This window comes from Eptesicus fuscus, chromosome 17 (genome assembly GCF_027574615.1).
Source record: "Eptesicus fuscus isolate TK198812 chromosome 17, DD_ASM_mEF_20220401, whole genome shotgun sequence".
Lineage (NCBI taxonomy): Eukaryota > Metazoa > Chordata > Mammalia > Chiroptera > Vespertilionidae > Eptesicus > Eptesicus fuscus.
In genome coordinates this window covers 39,579,812-39,598,891 of record NC_072489.1, presented here as the reverse complement: position 1 = coordinate 39,598,891, position 19,080 = coordinate 39,579,812, and the positions used below count along the sequence as shown (strand labels likewise).

Here is a 19,080-nt window from a genome sequence, read left to right as displayed (position 1 = left end):
CCATGATGCAGCTGAACTGGATTATCTTGGATGCATGAGGGTGTGTATGGAGGATGGAAACCACCATATACCGGTTAGGATTAGGTCTAGAATCAAATCTGTGAATGTCTCCTGTATCATTTCTTGTTATGATCATTAGTATTGTGGGGGGATAGTAAGAAGCTAGGGAAATTCCTTGACAAGTGGAATAAGGGAAACTGAGACAATTAAGCAAGGCCAAACAATTTGAGCAATTTACAGCCAGCTAATGAATCACAAGGTTTTACCTTCCCTAACCAAGGACACTTAGGAGCAAACTGTTTACACATTCCAGACTGTCCCAGGACGGCCGGCCTCAGTCCCTCTTCAATGACATTCTTTAAAAATAAAAGTAACCAGAAAATAACCCGGATCCCTCTATATGAACATTTTGATGACTCGACATACTGAAGGACACACCTGGAAAGCAAATGGATATTCTGTTAAGACCCTCCCCTGAGACCTCCACAAGGATTCCCACCTGCCAAAGATAAAAAGCCTCAAGACAAAGGACCTACAGTGCACTCTCGTTAATGCACACCCACGCCTTGTGTCTCTGCTGTCTTTCTCCTAAAACTCTAAGGGTCCCTGCAAGACTTGCAACCAGGGGGGCAATGGGCAACAGCAGCTCATCCCATGCTAATCCCCTGAACATGTCTCCAAGGCCCCCTTCAGTGAGCTAACGGCAGCCCCACGTTGGCTCACCTATTTTACTGTGACTTGTTTCTCAGTGAGCCAAAGCAGTCCTGCCTAGGCTCTCTCCTGTTGCTTCTTCTACCAAAGCCCTTCCTTTGCTTCACTGTCCCAGCTTTAATAAACATATTCTCAAAATCACCTGGACTCATATTGTGGAATCTTTCCTGCACGGAGTCAAGAACCCACATACTACTGGCTGGCCCAAAGCAGACCCACTCCAGGCCTAGACCCTGTCTGGTAACAGTATCAGACATTTGTTTTCTTCTAAAGTTGTCACTGTTCATGGATGCATAGACCATGTAGGAGAAAACAGGAATGCTGTCTTGCGAGCCATATATTTTCTGAATAGCATAGAATTCTATAGCTGGATCCACTAGAGCCCGGTAGTCCAGGTGTTGCTGTGGAGTCAGGAGAGGAAGATACAAGGAACTAAAGTGAAAAATAATTTGTGCATGTGAGCATGTATGTCTGTGTGTACTGTGTTTCAGGCTATCCTTACTTATCTTTATTCCAACATTCTGTGCCCACTACAAACTATATGAATTCCCTCTAATTTTTCTTACATTAACAAGTTCCACCTACTCAGCTGTGGATGTATGTTATTTGAAGAGTATAATTACTACAACATGTTCTGCCACCTTTTCCTTTCCCAGTGACACTACTTGAGCTCACACACCTTTTTTTATGGGCCAGACTTTAGCATTTGCTGAACTTTATTGCCATCTTCCTGTCTCTCTCTGCTAAACATTTAGGATAGCGTGCCACGGTGAATCTGGCCTATTTCATTAGTCACTGTGGCTTGACTGTGAACTACTTTGAAGATGGATATTGACAAATTCATCTTTGGTAATCAGTGGCTATCTGATTTAAGCTGTGTACTTCAAATGGCTTGAGTTTGATCGTTGAGTTACTTGGCTTTGTGAAGAGAGGATAAATCCAGTTCTCACTTATAGGGCACGTAAATATGGCACTTTGACCTAAACCAAGGTCATCCTCAATCCAAAAGTAATTGGAGAGTCTGGGATAGCCTTAAAATAAGTGCACCTCCCCCAACTCCTGGACCCTTCCTGGTTGACTACCAGGATTGTGAGCCCTCCAGATAATTTTCAAGGTTTAGTTTAAGTAAGGCTGATTGGGAAAGGTTAAGTGAATAAACTTTCAAATTCTACACATTGCCCTTAAATATAGATCCAGTAAACTGAGCTTCAGTGGTGTATAACTTTCAGATGCATGGTTAGAAAAGCAAATTATATCTTGTGTAAGATTTTTCTATTGAAATCTTAAAGGGAATAAAGCCTAATTAATGATAAAACAACTCAATTATCTAGCTCCATATCACTTCAGTCCTATATATAAATCAAATTTAATTTTAATAGCCTTATGGAAAGGCTATCCATATAGCAGAGGCTTGGTTTTATCCATTTATAGTCTTCCTTCCTTATCTGAGAACAAGGCCTGGGAATGAGAATGGGGTGGATCTGACTACAGAAAAGTAATAGGAGGTTGAGTAGTGATCCAGGTGAGGGCCAAGGCTGGAGTGAGAGCAGGGCAAAGGTGGCAATATTACAAAGGAGAATCTTGTTGGCAGATTGGCTCAGAGGACAGAAGAGAAGGAAGGAGGTGAAGATGACATATGGGCCATGAATTTTCTATCGTGATTATAGGCTATTGTAATGTTCTTGCCAACCAGGGACTTGGACTGATACAATGAGGAAAGCCTGCTTTCTTCTAAGCTATTCTCCTAATATACAGAAGCTACACTCCAGGCTAATGTGACATATAGAATATTGAGTTTACTGAATAGATAAAATAGGGAACTGATTTGTGTCACAGAAAGTGAAAGCTTAAGATCTAAAGAGCCTTTTCCCATTTGTTCACGTCACAGAATTGTTCTCTTCTTCCTTCTTTCTCTCTTCCTGCCCCCCAGTTCCCACAAAGGAGAGCAGACAGACCTCTACCAGCATCTGCCACACTTCCTTTTCTCTCTCTACCTTCCCATGGCCTCTTCTGTTATTTTTTCCCATTGGCTTACCCAGGCTCCCTTCTCCTTCTGGGCCCCTAACTGGCACTGGCCAGTTAACCAAGCTGAGTCTGACCAACAGCCAGCTCCTGCTACTGTGGCTTGCATGCGTCAGAAAGCTACCAGGGCCAGTGTACCTGCAGGACACACACATGCCCATCCCCACCCCACCCCACCCCAAGTAGGGCCAGCACAAGAGAGGAAAGAGAGTGAATGATGGTTTGGGGGTTAAGGTTCCTGGCTCAGGGTTCAGCAAGATGAGTGGCCTCTGGTAAATTATGTCACCTTTCTGAGGTTCAGGCTTCAGATCATAATATGGGGAATGATAATAACCGCCCCCCCCCCCCACAGTTGTTGTGAGGCTGACTATCATGGGAGTAGGTTATGGTTAGAACCATACTGCATAGTACCAATGCTACACCCTGTCTACTTTCTTTGGCAGTTTGCTAAACCAGACCTGGCAAGGGAAAAGCCATCAGCAGGTGGATGGCAGGACAGAGAGGGTGAGCAATAGCTGATCTCCCAATGCCAGTGAGGACTCAGATTACTTCCACAGCTCTGTAAACTGCCACACACCTAGCCCCGCTTTGGGAAGCAATCTAGTATGGACAATCAGAGCTTTCCCTTCTAGAAACTGAGAGTGTTTCCACTGGTGGAATCCAATTTGTGTGCACATGGACCAGTGTCCAGATGCCAAGAAGGAGCCTCAGCCCTCCTTGACTCCCCTTTCCTATACTTAATGAGAAATTGAGGTCAGGGAGACTAAGTGATTCCTCACGGTCATGGTTAATGCCAGGACAGAGCCCTCTACTGAGTCACAGATCTCTTGTGCAATGATAAAGCCCTCTGGTTGGCAGCTTAGACTATGGAGACAGGCTTGGGTTTGAATCCCAGCTCTTCCACTGATGAGTAGCATAACTTTGGGGTCTATAAATCGGTTTCTTCACCTGTAAAATAAATGTCATCGTAATACACAAACATGAAAGCATTCAATAAGCATGTTGTTGTTTGTTATCATTAATAGATGCAAGGAAAAGAGCCCAAGAGAAATCAGGGCTGGTCTTAATCCCAAGCTCCAGTATTATCTGTCTTCTTCTCAAGACTCATCATCTCACAGAGCTAACTGAGATTTAGTCAGGCTGTCCTGGCTTTGGACCATAATTCTTTCATTTGTTTTTGTTAAATATTTAATACCTACAGTAGGTACCTATATACCCACCATTCAAGAACTAGGACACTGGCATTGCCATTGAAGCCCTGTGTGCCCCTTCACTCCAATCCCACTCCTAGGTAACCATTCTCCTGAACTTTACATTTATCATTCCCTGCCTTGGTTTGACTATATCTGTACATGTCATAAATTATATGAGTTAGTTTTACATGTCTTTAACCTTAATATAACTGTAATCATGCTAGATGATCTTTTTAACTTGTCTTTATTGCTTAAACTAAAGGCCCAGTGCACGAAATTCGTGCACGGGGGGTGTGTGTCCCTCAGCCCAGCCTGCACCCTCTCCAATCTGGGACCCCTCGAGGGATGTCTGACTGCCCGTTTAGGCCCGATCCTGGTAGGATCGGGCCTAAACGGGCAGTCGGACATCCTTCTCACAACCCAGGACTGCTGGCTCCCAACTGCTCGCCTGCCTGCCTTCCTGATTGCCCCTAACCACTTCTGCCTACCAGCCTGATCACCCCCTAACCACTCCCCTGCCAACCTGATTGATGGCTAACTGCTCCCCTGCCAGCCTGATTGCCCCTAACTGACCTCCCTTGCAGGCCCAGTCGCCCCCAACTTCCCTCTTCTGCCGGCCTGGTCACCCTTAACTGCCCTCCCCTGCAGGCTTGATCGCCCCCAACTGCCCTCCCTTTCAGGCCTGGTCCCTCCCAACTGCCCTCCCCTGCTGGCCTGATCACCCACAATTGCCCTCCCTTGCAAGCCTGGTCCCTCCCAACTGTCCTCCCCTGCTGGCTATCTTGTGGTGGCCATCTTGTGTCCACATGGGGGCAGCCATCTTTGACCACATGGGGGCAGCCATCTTACATGTTGGAGTGATGGTCAATTTCCATATTACTCTTTTATTAGATAGGATTATTTTTGTTATTTATCCATACTAATGCAATTGTAGTTCACTCATTTTTCACTGTGTAATAGTACTCCATTGCATGAATATGCCACAACTAATCTATTCATTCTCTTGTTGATAGGAAATTGGGTTATTTTCTATTAGAAATGGTGCTTCAATGACAATTCTTGTGCATGACCTTGATGTACATGGAATACTCTTCATGCTCAGTTTCGTCTATGGCCCATGTTGTGTCATAGGTAAGTATGTCATTACACCTGCTTATATTTTTATCAGCAGTGTATAGGACTTCTCAGTTTCTTTAAGGTTGGGATTATTGATTTTTCATCTGTTAATCTGGTGATTAATCAATCACATGTAGATTGAGACATGGCACAGTGAGCATAGATATTTGTTGGCATGATATGTTGTTGTTCACGTGCTGTGGAAACCATGTTTTGTGATCTCATTCCTTTTATAAGTATTGGTTAAGACTCAGTGTCCTCGATTTCCGTGCTTGCACTGACCTCCGTGGGAAACCAGTTACACCTGCTGAATGGTTGGGGCAGCCTGGAACATTGTGGCTGTCACGCTACACACCGCATGGGGCAACGTGTCCAGTCTGAAAAAGTAGACTCTCATTCTTATCATGTCAGACTAAATACAGTAAAAAGAAGAAAGACAAGTGGCTGTAAAAAGAAAAAGCAGAAGTGTAACTCTTGCCCCCAGTCTTTTTTCTCTGGGGAAAATAAGAAGTTGCCAGCCCAGGTGCTGAGCAGAGTTTTGTTGAGAGAAAAATCAAGTGGCCAATGGGTATACTTTACCATTATTTAGAAGGAACAAGCTGATTATCATCATTCCATTCAGTGAAGCTTGGTTTTCCTGATCCTTGATGACATTCCATGTGTCTTCATCATCCTAGACTACTGGTTTCAGTTAGGAACTCTGGGAAGAGGGTGGGAGGAGGTTTGGAGTTTCTTCGGGACACACTGCAAGAATATTGAGCTGTTTGTTTGGGGAAAATAAATGATTGCAGGAGACAAGTGCTCTCATTTTTCTTATGAAGATTGTCTGCCCTCTTGCTAGACTGGCCAATTCGGTGGCTTGGCCAAGCAGAAGGGCCCTACCCTTCAATAGCTCTGAGGACTCAACTCCTAAACATCTGGTCGAACTAGAAATTCAGATGTAGTACATGAATGTGAATAATGAAGATGTACCTGGAGAAATACAGAACCTCTGTACAAAGGTGAGGCACAGGAGGGAAGAAATCCATCTACTGCTTCCACCTCTGCCATTGCTACTGCTACTGCTCTGGCATCCCCACCTCTGCCTCCCTCCGCCTCCTCTTCCTTTTGTCTTCTCTCCTTTGTCTCTTCCTCCTCTATCTTGGGTCTGGAACAGGAGAATTACTTGGAAGCCCTCTACTTTGTCCTTTCTGTGTATTCTTTAGACTGGGGAGAGGACTGGTCACCTGGATAATTGTGGGAAATGTGTTCCTACTCACAAAGGTGAGCAGGGCATTCCCGCTGGCTACAGGAGAGTGTGTCTAGATATAAAAGGAATGGTCCCCCTAATTTCCTCCTTCCCTAACCCTAAACTGCCTTCTGCTCTCTAAATGACAAACATATCAGAGGTTTTCAGAATAGGTCAAAGGAATAGTCAAGTCTTCCAGAAGGGAAGTGGACCGCTCTGGTGGGTCAGCCCCTGCAGGTGTGCTTCCCTCCTCCCTGGTCCTCGCCCCACCTGCTGTGCTTGGGATGCCCTTGCTGCTCCCACGTCTGCACTCCACTGGGTCTGGTGAGCAGAAGATAGCGAGCAGTGGGTGAGGGCAGAAGGGGACAAAGGCAGTGAGGAGAGTGGCACCCTGTTTCTCAGGGAACTTGCAAATGGCCTGATGTCAGAGTTGCATTGTTGGGAGATTGTTAGATTTGTTCTCAGCTGACATTTGGGTACATCCTGGTTTTGTTTGCAAGCATCTGGCTATCAGCATAACTCCTGGCTCCACCAACCTGATAAGGAGGACACACAGCTTATGATGGAGAGCCTCTCCCCTTTTCCAGATCACCTATTTCCACCTGACCTAGGCAATTATCCATCCCATTTTAGATAGATCTTCAGGAAAAAAAACAACCTCTCATTCTCTGAGGTGACTGTTTCCTGAGTACACTATGCCACTGACAACTCTGATATTTACTTTTAAAATATTTGGAAGGTGGAAGGGACAAGCAGAACAATATAAAAATGCCATTTTCATATAATTTCCATCTTTAAGTGGAAAAGTTTACCCATGACTTTATGCAAATGAGCATAAAGTTCCAAAGAAACCTTCAGATGGAATGGATTATTCTGCTTTTTCTTGAGCCCAGGAAGCTGCTGGGGACAGCATGACACCTGCTGGAAATAGGACTAGATGTGTTCGAGACAACAGGAAGTAGTGACCAGCAGAGCTTGCCCTGACCTGGTTACAAATCTGGTTATAAAAGAAAGCAGCTGGAAAGAAATTTGCATGTCCAATAGGTTTCACTATTAAAGTTTACACAACGTGGAGTAGTCAGCCAAGCTGGCTGGCTCCCCAGATCACATGATTATGTAGAAACATGAAACTTAGCTATGTGTTCGAGCAAGTTTTACTTCTCCCTGGTGCAAGGGTGTTTGCCAGCAGCCTGCACTCTCAGAAATCAGACTCAAGTGACTGGGGCCCTTGAGATCAAAGGTTTATCATGCTACTCCCTAGGAGGGCCAGGGACTGCTGACATTACCACTGGACGGTTATTTGTGGCTCTTATCATCACCAAAAAGAATGGACAAGCTTAATAAAATAACTGTCCCTGCCAGTCAAAAGTTGAGGTAAGATTCTCCCCAATCAATACTTTTTTCTTCTTCTTCTCCTTCTCCTTCTGCTTTTTCCCAATGATCTTTCTGCATCTCAGAAAAACTGAAATGCTAGAATACTTTCTAGCTCTAAGGCAGTGGGTGGCTATAGGGAAGTGGGCAGGATTTTTAAAGAAGTGTGTAGGAATAAGTGGGTTTGTTCTAGCTGGCTGTTGCCAATAATAAAGTGTAAAGCTCTGGAGAGAAAATAAAAAGAAATGTCAAAAGTTTAAATTCTACAAAAGGTCAGCTTTCAGAGTCTGAATACAGCAAGCTTTTGCTAAGGAATAGTCTAATCTGGTCCTCAACAATTTCATTGTAGATTGCTATGTAATGTGAAGGGTTGTTGTAATCATTTTATTAATTTACTTTGTGGGTATATATCGCAAGTGTTTTGTGGAGATTGGGTCTGTTTTTCTCATGTCCTTATGTCAGTGTAACAATTATCTATAAAAATCCACTTAGAACAAATAAACCAGAAATGACCCTGGGACAAGAATCAAGAAACTTCTTTGATCTATGGAAAAGATAACTTCCCAAATTTTGAGTTTGAAAGTCTTCTTTTTGTCTCATTGTCAGGGCACCATGGTTTTTGGAGACTGGGACTTTTAAAATGTTCAATGACTGTTTTATATTCCAACTACCATTTGAACTTCAGTTTTTCACAGGTGTGACTTGTGTAGCAAGTAAGTTATTACAAATATCAAGGAACTAAAACGTTCGAGACCAATTTTAAGAGAAATTAGCCTGGCATTGGCAGAAGGACAGCCCTTCATAGTTAGAATATGGGCCGTATGCCTGGCAAGTGCGTGGTAAATGCAGTTGGAGGTGAACTTGATGTGAAATCAGTAGGCGGTATCGCAAGGTCAGCCATTTTGAGGGCATGTTGTTGGGTGTCTGTGTCTGATCTGCAGGGCCAGGGGACAAGAAGGCACTCTGTCAAGCCCTTGGTCTCAAGTTTCTACTCCCTCATGGTAGGGGGGCCGGGAAAACAATGGCAGTAGTAATATAAGAAAGGAATTAGGGTAGCTGAAGAAAGTTTCAGGGAGAAGGTGCTTGCTTCAAGAGCTAGGCTTTGAAAATATCTTCTATTCGGTTGGTTGCCTTTTTGTTTTGTTGGTGGTTTCTTTTGCTGAGCAGAAGCTTTTTAGTTAGATACACAGATCATGTATCACAGACTTGAACACTTGAAACCTACATACTCTCACCCCAATAAGTTTAATTTTAGAAAAGAGAGCTAGGCTTTGAGAGGTAGGTGAAAGAACAGTAGAAGGAAAGCATTATGTGCTGGGAGGGAGGAAATACAGGACCCTTCTGAAGTCCAGCTGACACGTGGAGCTGGACTTCAGAAGGGTCCATTGTGAGATGATGAGAGTTTTCTGCCCAGCAGAGTAGGGCGTGCGGGACCAGAAGTTCCCGATAAGGCTGGATGGATGGGGTGGGGCCAGATTACAAAGGACAGTGAGGACAAGGTTGGAGAATGGGTTACACTGTTAGAGGTGTCATGCCAGCAAACTTATGGGAATCTGGCAGGATGGACTGGAGGGGGGGTGGAAACTGGAGGCAGGGAGACTCAGTAGGTGGGGCAGTTAAGTAAGCTAAACATATAGTGTTGCAGGCCTGGATTTGGGGCACAGCAGTGAGAAGGGAAAGGGAAGAAGAGGTAGGAAAGACATGCCAAAGAAACTAACAAGGACTGGATCTTAGGGCTTCTCTCAAATGAGAAGGAGGGTTTTCAAAGGTCATTCTCAGAGATATTCCATAACCTGGAGCTATACTAAGTCTTAGAACCTCTTTCAGGAAATACAAATGGGAATTTAAAGAAAGGCAATAAATCACTTGATGATCCCTCCCTCTGGGACAAAGTCCAGCTTGATCATAGAGCGGTCATAGGTAATATACACCCATAGATTATGGGGAAGAAAAACAAAATTATATTGTGGATAATCATACACTACACTCATCGGCTTAGGCAGAAATAACTTTTTTTTTCCACTTGGTTACTCAGTTGTCTTTACAGAATTAGCAAAATGTGCACTGTCAACGTGGAACTTTTGAAAGAAATGAAATTGTAAGCACAATGGACTTAAAGCACCATCTTACATCTTTTTCTGGGAGAGTGAGAAATAGGTAAATGAAATACTTGATCCCTGTGATTTAAATCCTCTGTCCCAACTGGTTAACACCAATTCAAAAGATTGCCTAACTGTGCAATTATTTGGCACCAGATGACAATATAAGTGGAGAGTTGTGTATATACACTCTTAGGATTATCAATGTTTATATGAGACTTTGCTTAAATTCTTAGCCACAAACATAGAAAGATAGTGAGTATCTATCAAGGGTGGCTAAAAGGGATGACCCTGATCTAGGGGATATATTCCCAGGGCTGAAAAAAAAACTGGAGCAGAAGGAGTGACCAGGAAGGAAGGAAAAACAGAATCAGCCACGGAAAGGAGGGAAGGCAGGATTGGAAGGAAACAAGGGATCCTCAAAATGAAGGAGGAAGAGAAGGTTCCTCGATGAACACCATTGGGGATCAGTATCACCCTGAGACTGTGCTGTGGAAGAACTGAGGAAGGTGAGGTGGCTAAGTTATATTGGACCACAAAAACGTGTGAACACAGATTCTCCCCTTTTCTCTCTCATTGGGGCACAACAGGAAGTAGGTTTCTCTGTTAGTAGTAATTCATAAACCCTCAGGACCTTCTACTTGATTTTTAGCCATGATTTTCCCTGGATTTTATGAGACAATGATATCAGAAACCCAGCTAAGAACTGGGTTCTCAATCCTTCCACAGTAAACATTCCCTGGTCATAAAAAGTTTACACTTCTAGGTAAACATTTCAAAATTTACAATCCTGATTACATTGACTATGTTTTTTTCAAGTTAGTGAAACTAGTTTGTGAAGGAAATTTTATATTTTTGTACTTTTAATAACCTCCCAGAGACTCATCATCTGTGCTTTTGTATTTTTCTTTGTAGCACCTGCAAACACGTATTCACTTATTTTCACAAATGCAAAGGGTCTTTGACATGAGTCTGGTTACACCAAGTCTCCCCAGTCCTTATCTTATTGGTTAAAGAGTACAGTAGTTTTCAGTCAAACTGACACATGTGTAACTTTAGGTACCTTTATTTAACCTCCCTGGCCCCAGTTTGTTTTCTGCAGCTGATAAGACAGAGATACTAACAGTACCGATCTCATACGGCTGCTGGAAGGATTAAATAAATTATTTTGTGAAGCAGTGACACACAGTGAATCTGGCACATTGTAATATTGGATTTCAAAATGGTAGTTTTAAAATGATATTTAATTAATATCAATATTATTATTCTTGTTAATTCCATAGGATTCAATTGATTTTCTAAACATACACATGGGACTTTACATTAATCATTGATAAATGGCATGTTAGTTTCAGTTCTCCTTTCTGGCTATTTTGGTGATTTTACCTGTTGATTCTGACATTTGTGGCATTAAGCTTTGCATGGACTGTCCATGTGACAAACACCCCTCCTCCGCCTTAAGCTAAGAGGCTAATGAAACTGTTGGCACGACAGAGCCCTGTCATGGGTGTCTGAGTTTAATGCTAGGACTCTCACTTGGAGATCTGATTTAACAAATTCTGGGATATGACTTCTCTTCTCAGGTCATGGAATTCTCAACTGGAGTTTCTAGTTACTTGACATACCAATTTCTGAAGAAACAAATTCACCTTCTTTTCACCTTTCTGGCAAGTTTCATCATCAACCCAAAGTCATCTTTCTCTCTGCACCTCCACTCACCTACCATACCCGACAGTCTTTCCTTTATGATGCCTCCATGTATGCCCTTATCTTCCTTTTCTACCACAGCATCCTGGATAGAATTTCATCTTCCCTGTGTCCCACATCTACAAAACAAGGAGTTTGGGCCAGACAATTCCCAAAGTCCCTCTCAACTCTGTGTGATCCTTTAAGCATGGAGACCATGCTTAACATTTGTTACATTTTCTAACACTGTTATTTTATCCCATGACTCTCAGGAAATATTTCCTGAATGAATTATCCATGTATTTGAGTCAAGCTGTTTTCAAACTCTTTTCTTATTGTGTTGAAACTGCCCACCTCTAACACGGGGGCCAGAGAAGGATTCTAGAGAGCATCCAGATAAGATTATCTAGAAGGTAACTGATGTATTTAGAAGGACAATGCAATTGGAGCCCAAAAGGGCTGAACTCCAATCGCCAGTTACTAACCATAGGTCCTGAGGAAGTCACTCAGCTTCTCTAAGCCTCAACTGTTTTATTTGACAATTTCCTCAACTGTCAAATAAAACTAGAGATGCCCTCCTCACAGGCTTGTTGTGAAGACCAAATAAAATAACATGGACTGAAATATACTTATAATATTTGTCCAGGGGCTCACGGTGGATAGAGCAAGTCTTGAGTACACAGGTGTCAGGGGGCATCTCTCCTCCCCTTCTTAATAAGCTTAGGTTAGAGGCCAGTGCTGATTTGGGAAGGCAAAAGAGGAGGCACCACTTCTGATGACAGAGATCCGATAGGCTTCCATTCTCCTCACACTGCATTATGTCATCTGAGAATCCTCTTAGCTGGGCCATCTTGTGTCACACAGATGGATGGACTACTCAGACAAAGCCTCTTTGTCCTTATGGAAAAGCTACCCAGGAGCCACATTATTAGATATTTGCTATGTGTGTGTGGATCTCAGAATCATCAGCTAAGAAAACTCATGGCACTCTTTCTCACCCATGGCTGTGCCCAGGAAATCTACACCAGAGTCCACATATCCAAGGCACGCCCTCTCCTGAATCCAATGATCACCTATGTGCCATGTCTGAACAAGTCCTTCCTCTATGCAACCGATCTCCAAATGGGCTATGATGCAATTAATTAGGTTTCCAAGAACTGAACCGCAATTACATTCCACCCCTGCCTCCCACATCACTGGATTAGAGGAGACTAGGCTGGTACCAAATGCTTCAGACACACATTTACAGACAATCTCTTGCGCACCCGCCTCCCTCCCCTCCTGCCCCCCCCACACACACAGATGACTAACCTCTTCTGTAGAATTTACTAGTTTGGTTCATTTTCAAAGAGGATCTAACTATTGCCCTTATGCAATGACATCAAAGAATCTAGGCTTGTTAAAGAATACAGTTTAGAAAAAAAAAAAGAGAAAGTAAATGACAGCTTGTTATAGGGAAATTAAAATACTGGATGGCTTTCTTTGGCTTTTTAATAAACCCTAGACTTAGCTGCATCATTTAGATGAGTGGTTCTCTACCAGGGTCAATTTTGTCCTCTAGGGGACATTTGATTGCCACAATTGGAGAGGGAGGTGCTATAGGCACCTAGTAGTATATGCCAGGGGTGCTTCTAAACATCCTTCATTGTATAGAGCAGTCCTCATCGCAAAGGATTATCTGGCCCCAAATGTCAGTAGTTGCTACTGTTGAAAAACTCTGATTCAGACCAAGAAGCACATATCCATTTGCATATTTTTATAGCAACAGTGTGTACTTAACGTTTAGAATATAATATATGCAACTTTGCAATTGATGCATCCTCTGCTCACTGGACTGATTTTCCTCGGTCAGGGATAGTTTGAGTGAAGGACTGCCAAGGGAAAGGGCTAGAAGTACTTGGGCCTATATTTTAATGATTTGTTGTTGTTGTTGTTTTGTTTTGTTTAAAATATTTTGTGTCTAACAAAACTAGATTCCATGAACTATATGCACCATTGAGGTACATGCTGTTCTCTCCTTGGTAGGGAAATGGGAGCAGGAAAAAACTCCAGATATAAGATCCTCCTAGAATAGTCTCTGTTTCTACCTCTGTAAGTAGACTTGGTTTCCTGGAGTGGAAACCCTCAGAGCTGGGATAGAAAGTGATGACATAGCTATTAAAAAGTCCAAGGGCTCACAGATCTGACCCAATGGCCAAATTCTGGACAGAGGTGGACCTTCTGTTCTTGTCCTGGGGCAGCTTGTATTGCCCTGAAATCCATAGGTGGAACATTGCCTGATAAAAACAAATCAAGGCATGGAGGGGAGATGATAGGTATTAGTTTGTCTAACCTTTAACGTCTTCTCCATCACATATGAAGACTCTGCAGCTGTGTCTGTGAGGAACGAATTTGGAATAACTTTTTCATCAGCTGGGATAGTTTCAACTGCAGTATTCACCCTCTGGGTCTCCCTGGGGCCAATGATCTATATTTTGTGAAAATGATGGATGGGTTTTGAGAGTGCAGCTTAAAACACACACGCTTATTCCACTTCTATTATAAAGCAATCCTCTATCTCCCCCTATGCCTTTCCCCATGACTTCTTAAGTTGGTATCGATCTTATCCAGATGTCAGAAAATAGTTTTCCTGATTCTCTTGTGCTATCAGGAATGTGAGGGATGCAGGCTGGCGTGGGGCTGCTGTCTGATGTAATGTCAGATGCTCCAGGCTCCTGGTTAATCCCAGATTCTGCCTCCAAGCTAAAGGGACTTCAGTACTCTTGGCAACTGTAGGAATGGCCTTGCCCCTTACCCAGACAGCTAAGGGCTGTCGGTTCCCAAAGAACTCCTCCCACAGGCCCCTGCTCTCCTGGTCTGACCCACCTTCTCCTACCTGTCCCACCCCACTTCCCTTCTGAAAGGGCATCTGTGGGCAGCTACACCTACAGGCTTATTTTTAACTCCAATGTTTTTTATAACCCTTTCTGGTCTAGGCCCCCAAACAAGCCATTTTCCTTCAGTCCAGCATGGCTGTTTCAGTGCTAATTTCAAAAATAAGGCAAGGAAGCCAGCTTCAGGGACATGTACCTCCTTGGTGACTCATGCTTCTCCATTAGCCACTTTCCTGAGACAGGAACTCATAACCCCAGGGGCATCCCTGCCTCCCCCAGACTAGCTGGTGCCCCAGACCTACTCCATCCGGACAGCATCCCTTCCCACATGCAGCAGGGGCCATTGAGCTCCCGGATAATGTGGCTGTGCACTCACACAGGGCCCGTGTCCCAAGAGCCCCATTCTGGGGTTAATGCCGTGCTGTCATAGTCTTGAAACTCTGAATAATACTCAACAAGGGGCCCTGCATTTTCATAGTACACTGACCCCAGAAATTATGTAGCCAGGGCTGGCCACAGGTTCCATGAGCCATGAGGCTGAGCCTGCTCCCGCCGCAATGCATACGGACATGGACATCAATGGAGAAGCCCCTGCCCAGATCATAGAGGTTTGCCTGCCAAGGACTGAGAGGCCATCTCTTCTGCCCCTTTATTTCTCAGGTAAGAAAGCCAAGGCCCATGGGTGAAGTTACCTGTGCAAGCTCGCACCACAGAGCCTGTTCTAGAACCACACCTTAATGTTTGCCAGCCAGGAAGATGAGTAGGCCACACCCTTCTTTTTTTTCCCCCCTGTGTCATTTACTGGCCAATTAAACATTCTAACTTAGTCTGGATTCTAAAATTTTACTAGACGTTTTTTTTTTTAAATTAAAAGGCAACTAACTTACTAGTCAGAATCCCCAGTGAAGCCCTACCCAATCATGCTGTCAGTATTTCAGGCTTTTACATGTTTCCAGGTCCCAACTTGAATCCCACGCTTACTCAGAGGTGTTTGATGTACAGTTTTAAAGAATTCTCCCACTGGCCAGGTGCTAAATTTAAGTCTCTTCCGGGCACCTTATTATGCTGAGACTAGCACCTCTACAGTTGCCTTCTCTTTTTACCCCTTCTTTCTCTCTTTTTTAAAAAAATTTTTAAATTAATTTATTAGGGTGACATTGGCTCATAAGACCACATAGGTTGCAAAGTGCACAACTCGGGAAAACATCATCTACACACTGCATTGTGTGCCCATTGCCTCAAGCAACGTCTCTTTCTGTTCCCATTCTCCCCCCTCCCCTTTGCCCACCTCCACCTAGCCCCTCAACTCCCTTTCCCTCTGGCTAACACCACATTGTTGCCTGTGTATATGTGCTATATATACATATATATATATATATATATATATATATATATATATATATATATGTTTTATTTCTTAATCCCTTCACCTTCTTTCATCTAGCCTCCCAAACCCTCTCCCCTCTGACAGCTGTCTGATCAGCAATTCACGGCTTCATTCATTCATCCCTCATTCTTTCCTTTCTTCAGTGAAGAGACATGTATTGAGCATTTACTGTACAGTGAGCACTGATCAGGTCACTGCCTTTGAGGAACGCAAAGTCCACTGGGAAGAAAGATATTTAATCAAGGAATTCCAATAAAGAATTGTTGGGAGAGGCAGTCTCATGTGTGCAGTATTTCAAAGCCCCACTCAACCACATAAGAATGGGCCTTGGGCCTGGAATACTTCCTTACCAGGAGATAAGGAGTTCCTGCAGGCTGTGCCAAGCTTATCACCTTGTTTGAGAATATCCTTCCCTGCTTCAGGCTCCAGGAGTGCTCCTGTTCCTTTGTTCTGCTGAGGCACGTATGGCAATGGCCCTGGGGCCCAGCACTGCCTTTCAGGAGAGAGGGTTACCTGCGGGCCAAATGGCTGCAGGCAGGTGGGGTTAGCCACAAGGGACCATTGCACACCACTGATGTTGATTTTGCTCTATCTCTTCTCCATGTGAGTAAAGCATTGTTCCATCTGAATAAATAAATGAATAAAATAACAAATGCTCCCACAATAATGAACACGAATGTAACCTAAAAATGAGTTATAAGGAGCAGAGTTGGTCTTACCTGTGGACTGAGTGGACAGGATCAATGTGGTATAATTTAAGAAGTGTTCAGAGAGGTGTATTTGCTGTTCTGGAAAGAATATGAGCTTTGGAATCAGGCAGACCTAGGTTTGGGTACTTGCTCTGTACCTACTAGCTCATGGTCTTTGAAAAGATCTTTTTCAGCCTCAGCTTTACCAACTGGAAAATGGGAATGATAATATATACCATAATGGGGGTGTTGTAACAGTAACTATGTTGACTAGAGAGAGAGCTCAGTGAATGCCCCCCTTAAATCCTCCTAGCCTGGGCCCCGAATTGTGTCATTAGCAAGGCATCCAGTTGGATAAGGCAGTGTCTCTGATTCTTGGATCAGACTTAGACAGCACTAAGTGTAACAGGCTCAGGCATTAGTGTTATCTGTCACTAACACCCAGGCAGGAATCAATGATCTGAGCCAGCTCAGATGCAGGTAGCTCAATCAACAGTTGTTAGCTGAAAGAATGGAACATTGTTCAAGAAAGTGGTGATAAGAAAGAGGGAAAGGTCAGAGCTGGGAGGCAACACCTACGTAAGGCTTGGACTAGAGGATTAGAGTTCAAAGTCAGAAGAAATGTCCTCCCATGTGCAATATTTTGTTGTTGCTGTTTACTTGACAACTTTACTTGTTCAAAGTGTAAAACGTTGCAGAAGGAAGAATAATCTTTCAAGCACATAAAGCATGTTAATGTCCATATTTAATACTGAACAGGAAAGAAACTGTCATTTTATTTTAGTGCAAATAAATACTGGAGAATCAAATACAAACATGAGAAATGTACTCCCCCCCCCCCCCCAAAAAAAAAAAAGGAAGATGGAAAATGGGATACTAAGTCGTTGGAAAACTATATGTGACTATGTTGCCCTTTAAAGGGCCTCTTTAGCCTGTTCAGGGGCAAAGTTCTCTTTTACAACAAAAAGACTTTTGATTTCACATCATTTCCACATTCAAAGATCATCACAGTTGCCAAGTCAATCCCAGATGATTGGGCCTAACATACCTGATGAATTCTGAAGACAACCTCTTAACAGAATTAAAACAAAAACTATTCATGTAAATACCTCAACAGTTGATTGAAAAAGAATCTGCTTCAAAATTGCTAAAGACTGCTTTATGTATATGAGTTTCCTTCCGGGGTGATGAGAGTTGTTCTGTGACTAGGCAGTGATTGCACAGCATGGTGAATGACTAAATGCCCCTGAGTTGTACACTTTGAAATGGTTGAAATGGTGCATTTTATATTGTGTGTATTTTACCACAATAAAAAAGTTGATATTGAAATTATTTTCCATATTTACTTAAAATAGTATATTTAAGGGACCCATGACCATATTCTTATTTGACCAATTAGATATTGTTTCAAAATGTATTATCAATAAACATTTCTGAATGGTCTTTAATAATTAAAAGCTTCCTTCCACTTCAATCCCTACACATCATGTTCTCCAATATCCTTTTTGTTGCTATTAATCCTCACCTGAGGATATTTTCCTATTGATTTTTTTAGAGATAGTGGAAATAAGAGGGAAAGACACACAGAGAGAAACCTCGATGTGAGAGAGACACATCAATTGGTTGCTTCCCTCACATGCCCCGACCAGAGCCGGGGATGAAGTCTGCAACTGAGGTACATGCCCTTGACTGGAATTGAACCCAGAACCTTTCAGTCCACAAGCCGATGCTCTATCCACTGAGCCAAACCCACCAAGGCCCCTAATACCCTTTTATGCAGAACCCAGTGAAATGAGCTTAACTGAGTCAATTTTTTCCAGTACATGGGACATACCATCCCATACTATTTATTCCTTGAAAACACTTTAGCTGTGCAAATGGATGCCCAGACGAGTGGGTATCAATATTGTAGTGTACCATGTATCCACACAGCTAATACTCATTTTTCCCCCTTAGGTTAATGCTCAAAGTCTTAAAACACATTCATTTTCTAGAAGTACATAGGATTACATCCTAGAATTTTCTGAAACCTGATTAGAATTATTTGTCATTTGGAATTACAAATCTGAGAATCATCAGTTTCAGAAGATAATGGATCTCCTTTTCCCAAGTCCCTCCCTGCTGTGTGGGTGGGTAAGAGCAACAACCAAAAAGGTTTACTCAGTGTGAAGAGGAAGGAAGCACGCCAGCCCTTCAGGACCCAGTGGCTCCTGCCCATAAAACCAGGGACAGGGGAAGCCGGACAGCTTGTGTCACATCAAATGAAATCTTCTAAGAACTTTTAAAAGCTAACATAGCATGGTTTCCTTGTCATCTTACCAGTTCAGGGTGATGTGTCCCATGCCTAGCTGCCTCTGATAGGGTAAAGCATGCCAGGATTTTTTTTTAAGGATTCGGGGATTTAGTAGAATCATCCCTTCTCATGGTTGTGCCCAGTCAGCCCAGTTTCTGTCTGCTTATAACCCAGATCAGCAGTTCGGAAGTGCCAAAGACTACCACAAAATATTTGCAAATCTCAGATGGGGAAAAAAAGAAATGGTAGAGTGTCTGGAAAAACTTGCAAATTACTTTCCCCATTTAATAGGTGGTTAGTGAGACAACCCAGGCTGTGAGATGCTCACGTGCAACGTGCACGCATTCCCTCCACCCAGCACTCCGAGGTTGTCTTTCTGACCAATGTGTCGAGAAAGGACACACGAGGCTGT

At 43.2% G+C, this 19,080-nt stretch overlaps 1 protein-coding gene across 1 annotated transcript in view; it reads left to right on the top strand.

Moving 5' to 3' along the window:
- Positions 1-7,479: 7,479 nt before the first annotated feature.
- Positions 7,480-19,080, top strand: part of BLNK (B cell linker) — a 69,669-nt gene continuing 58,068 nt past the window's right edge. The window contains exon 1 of the mRNA XM_028149122.2: positions 7,480-7,644. Coding sequence (XP_028004923.1) covers positions 7,598-7,644 — 47 coding nt within the window. The 5' untranslated portion in view covers positions 7,480-7,597. The remainder of the gene's footprint in view (positions 7,645-19,080) is intronic.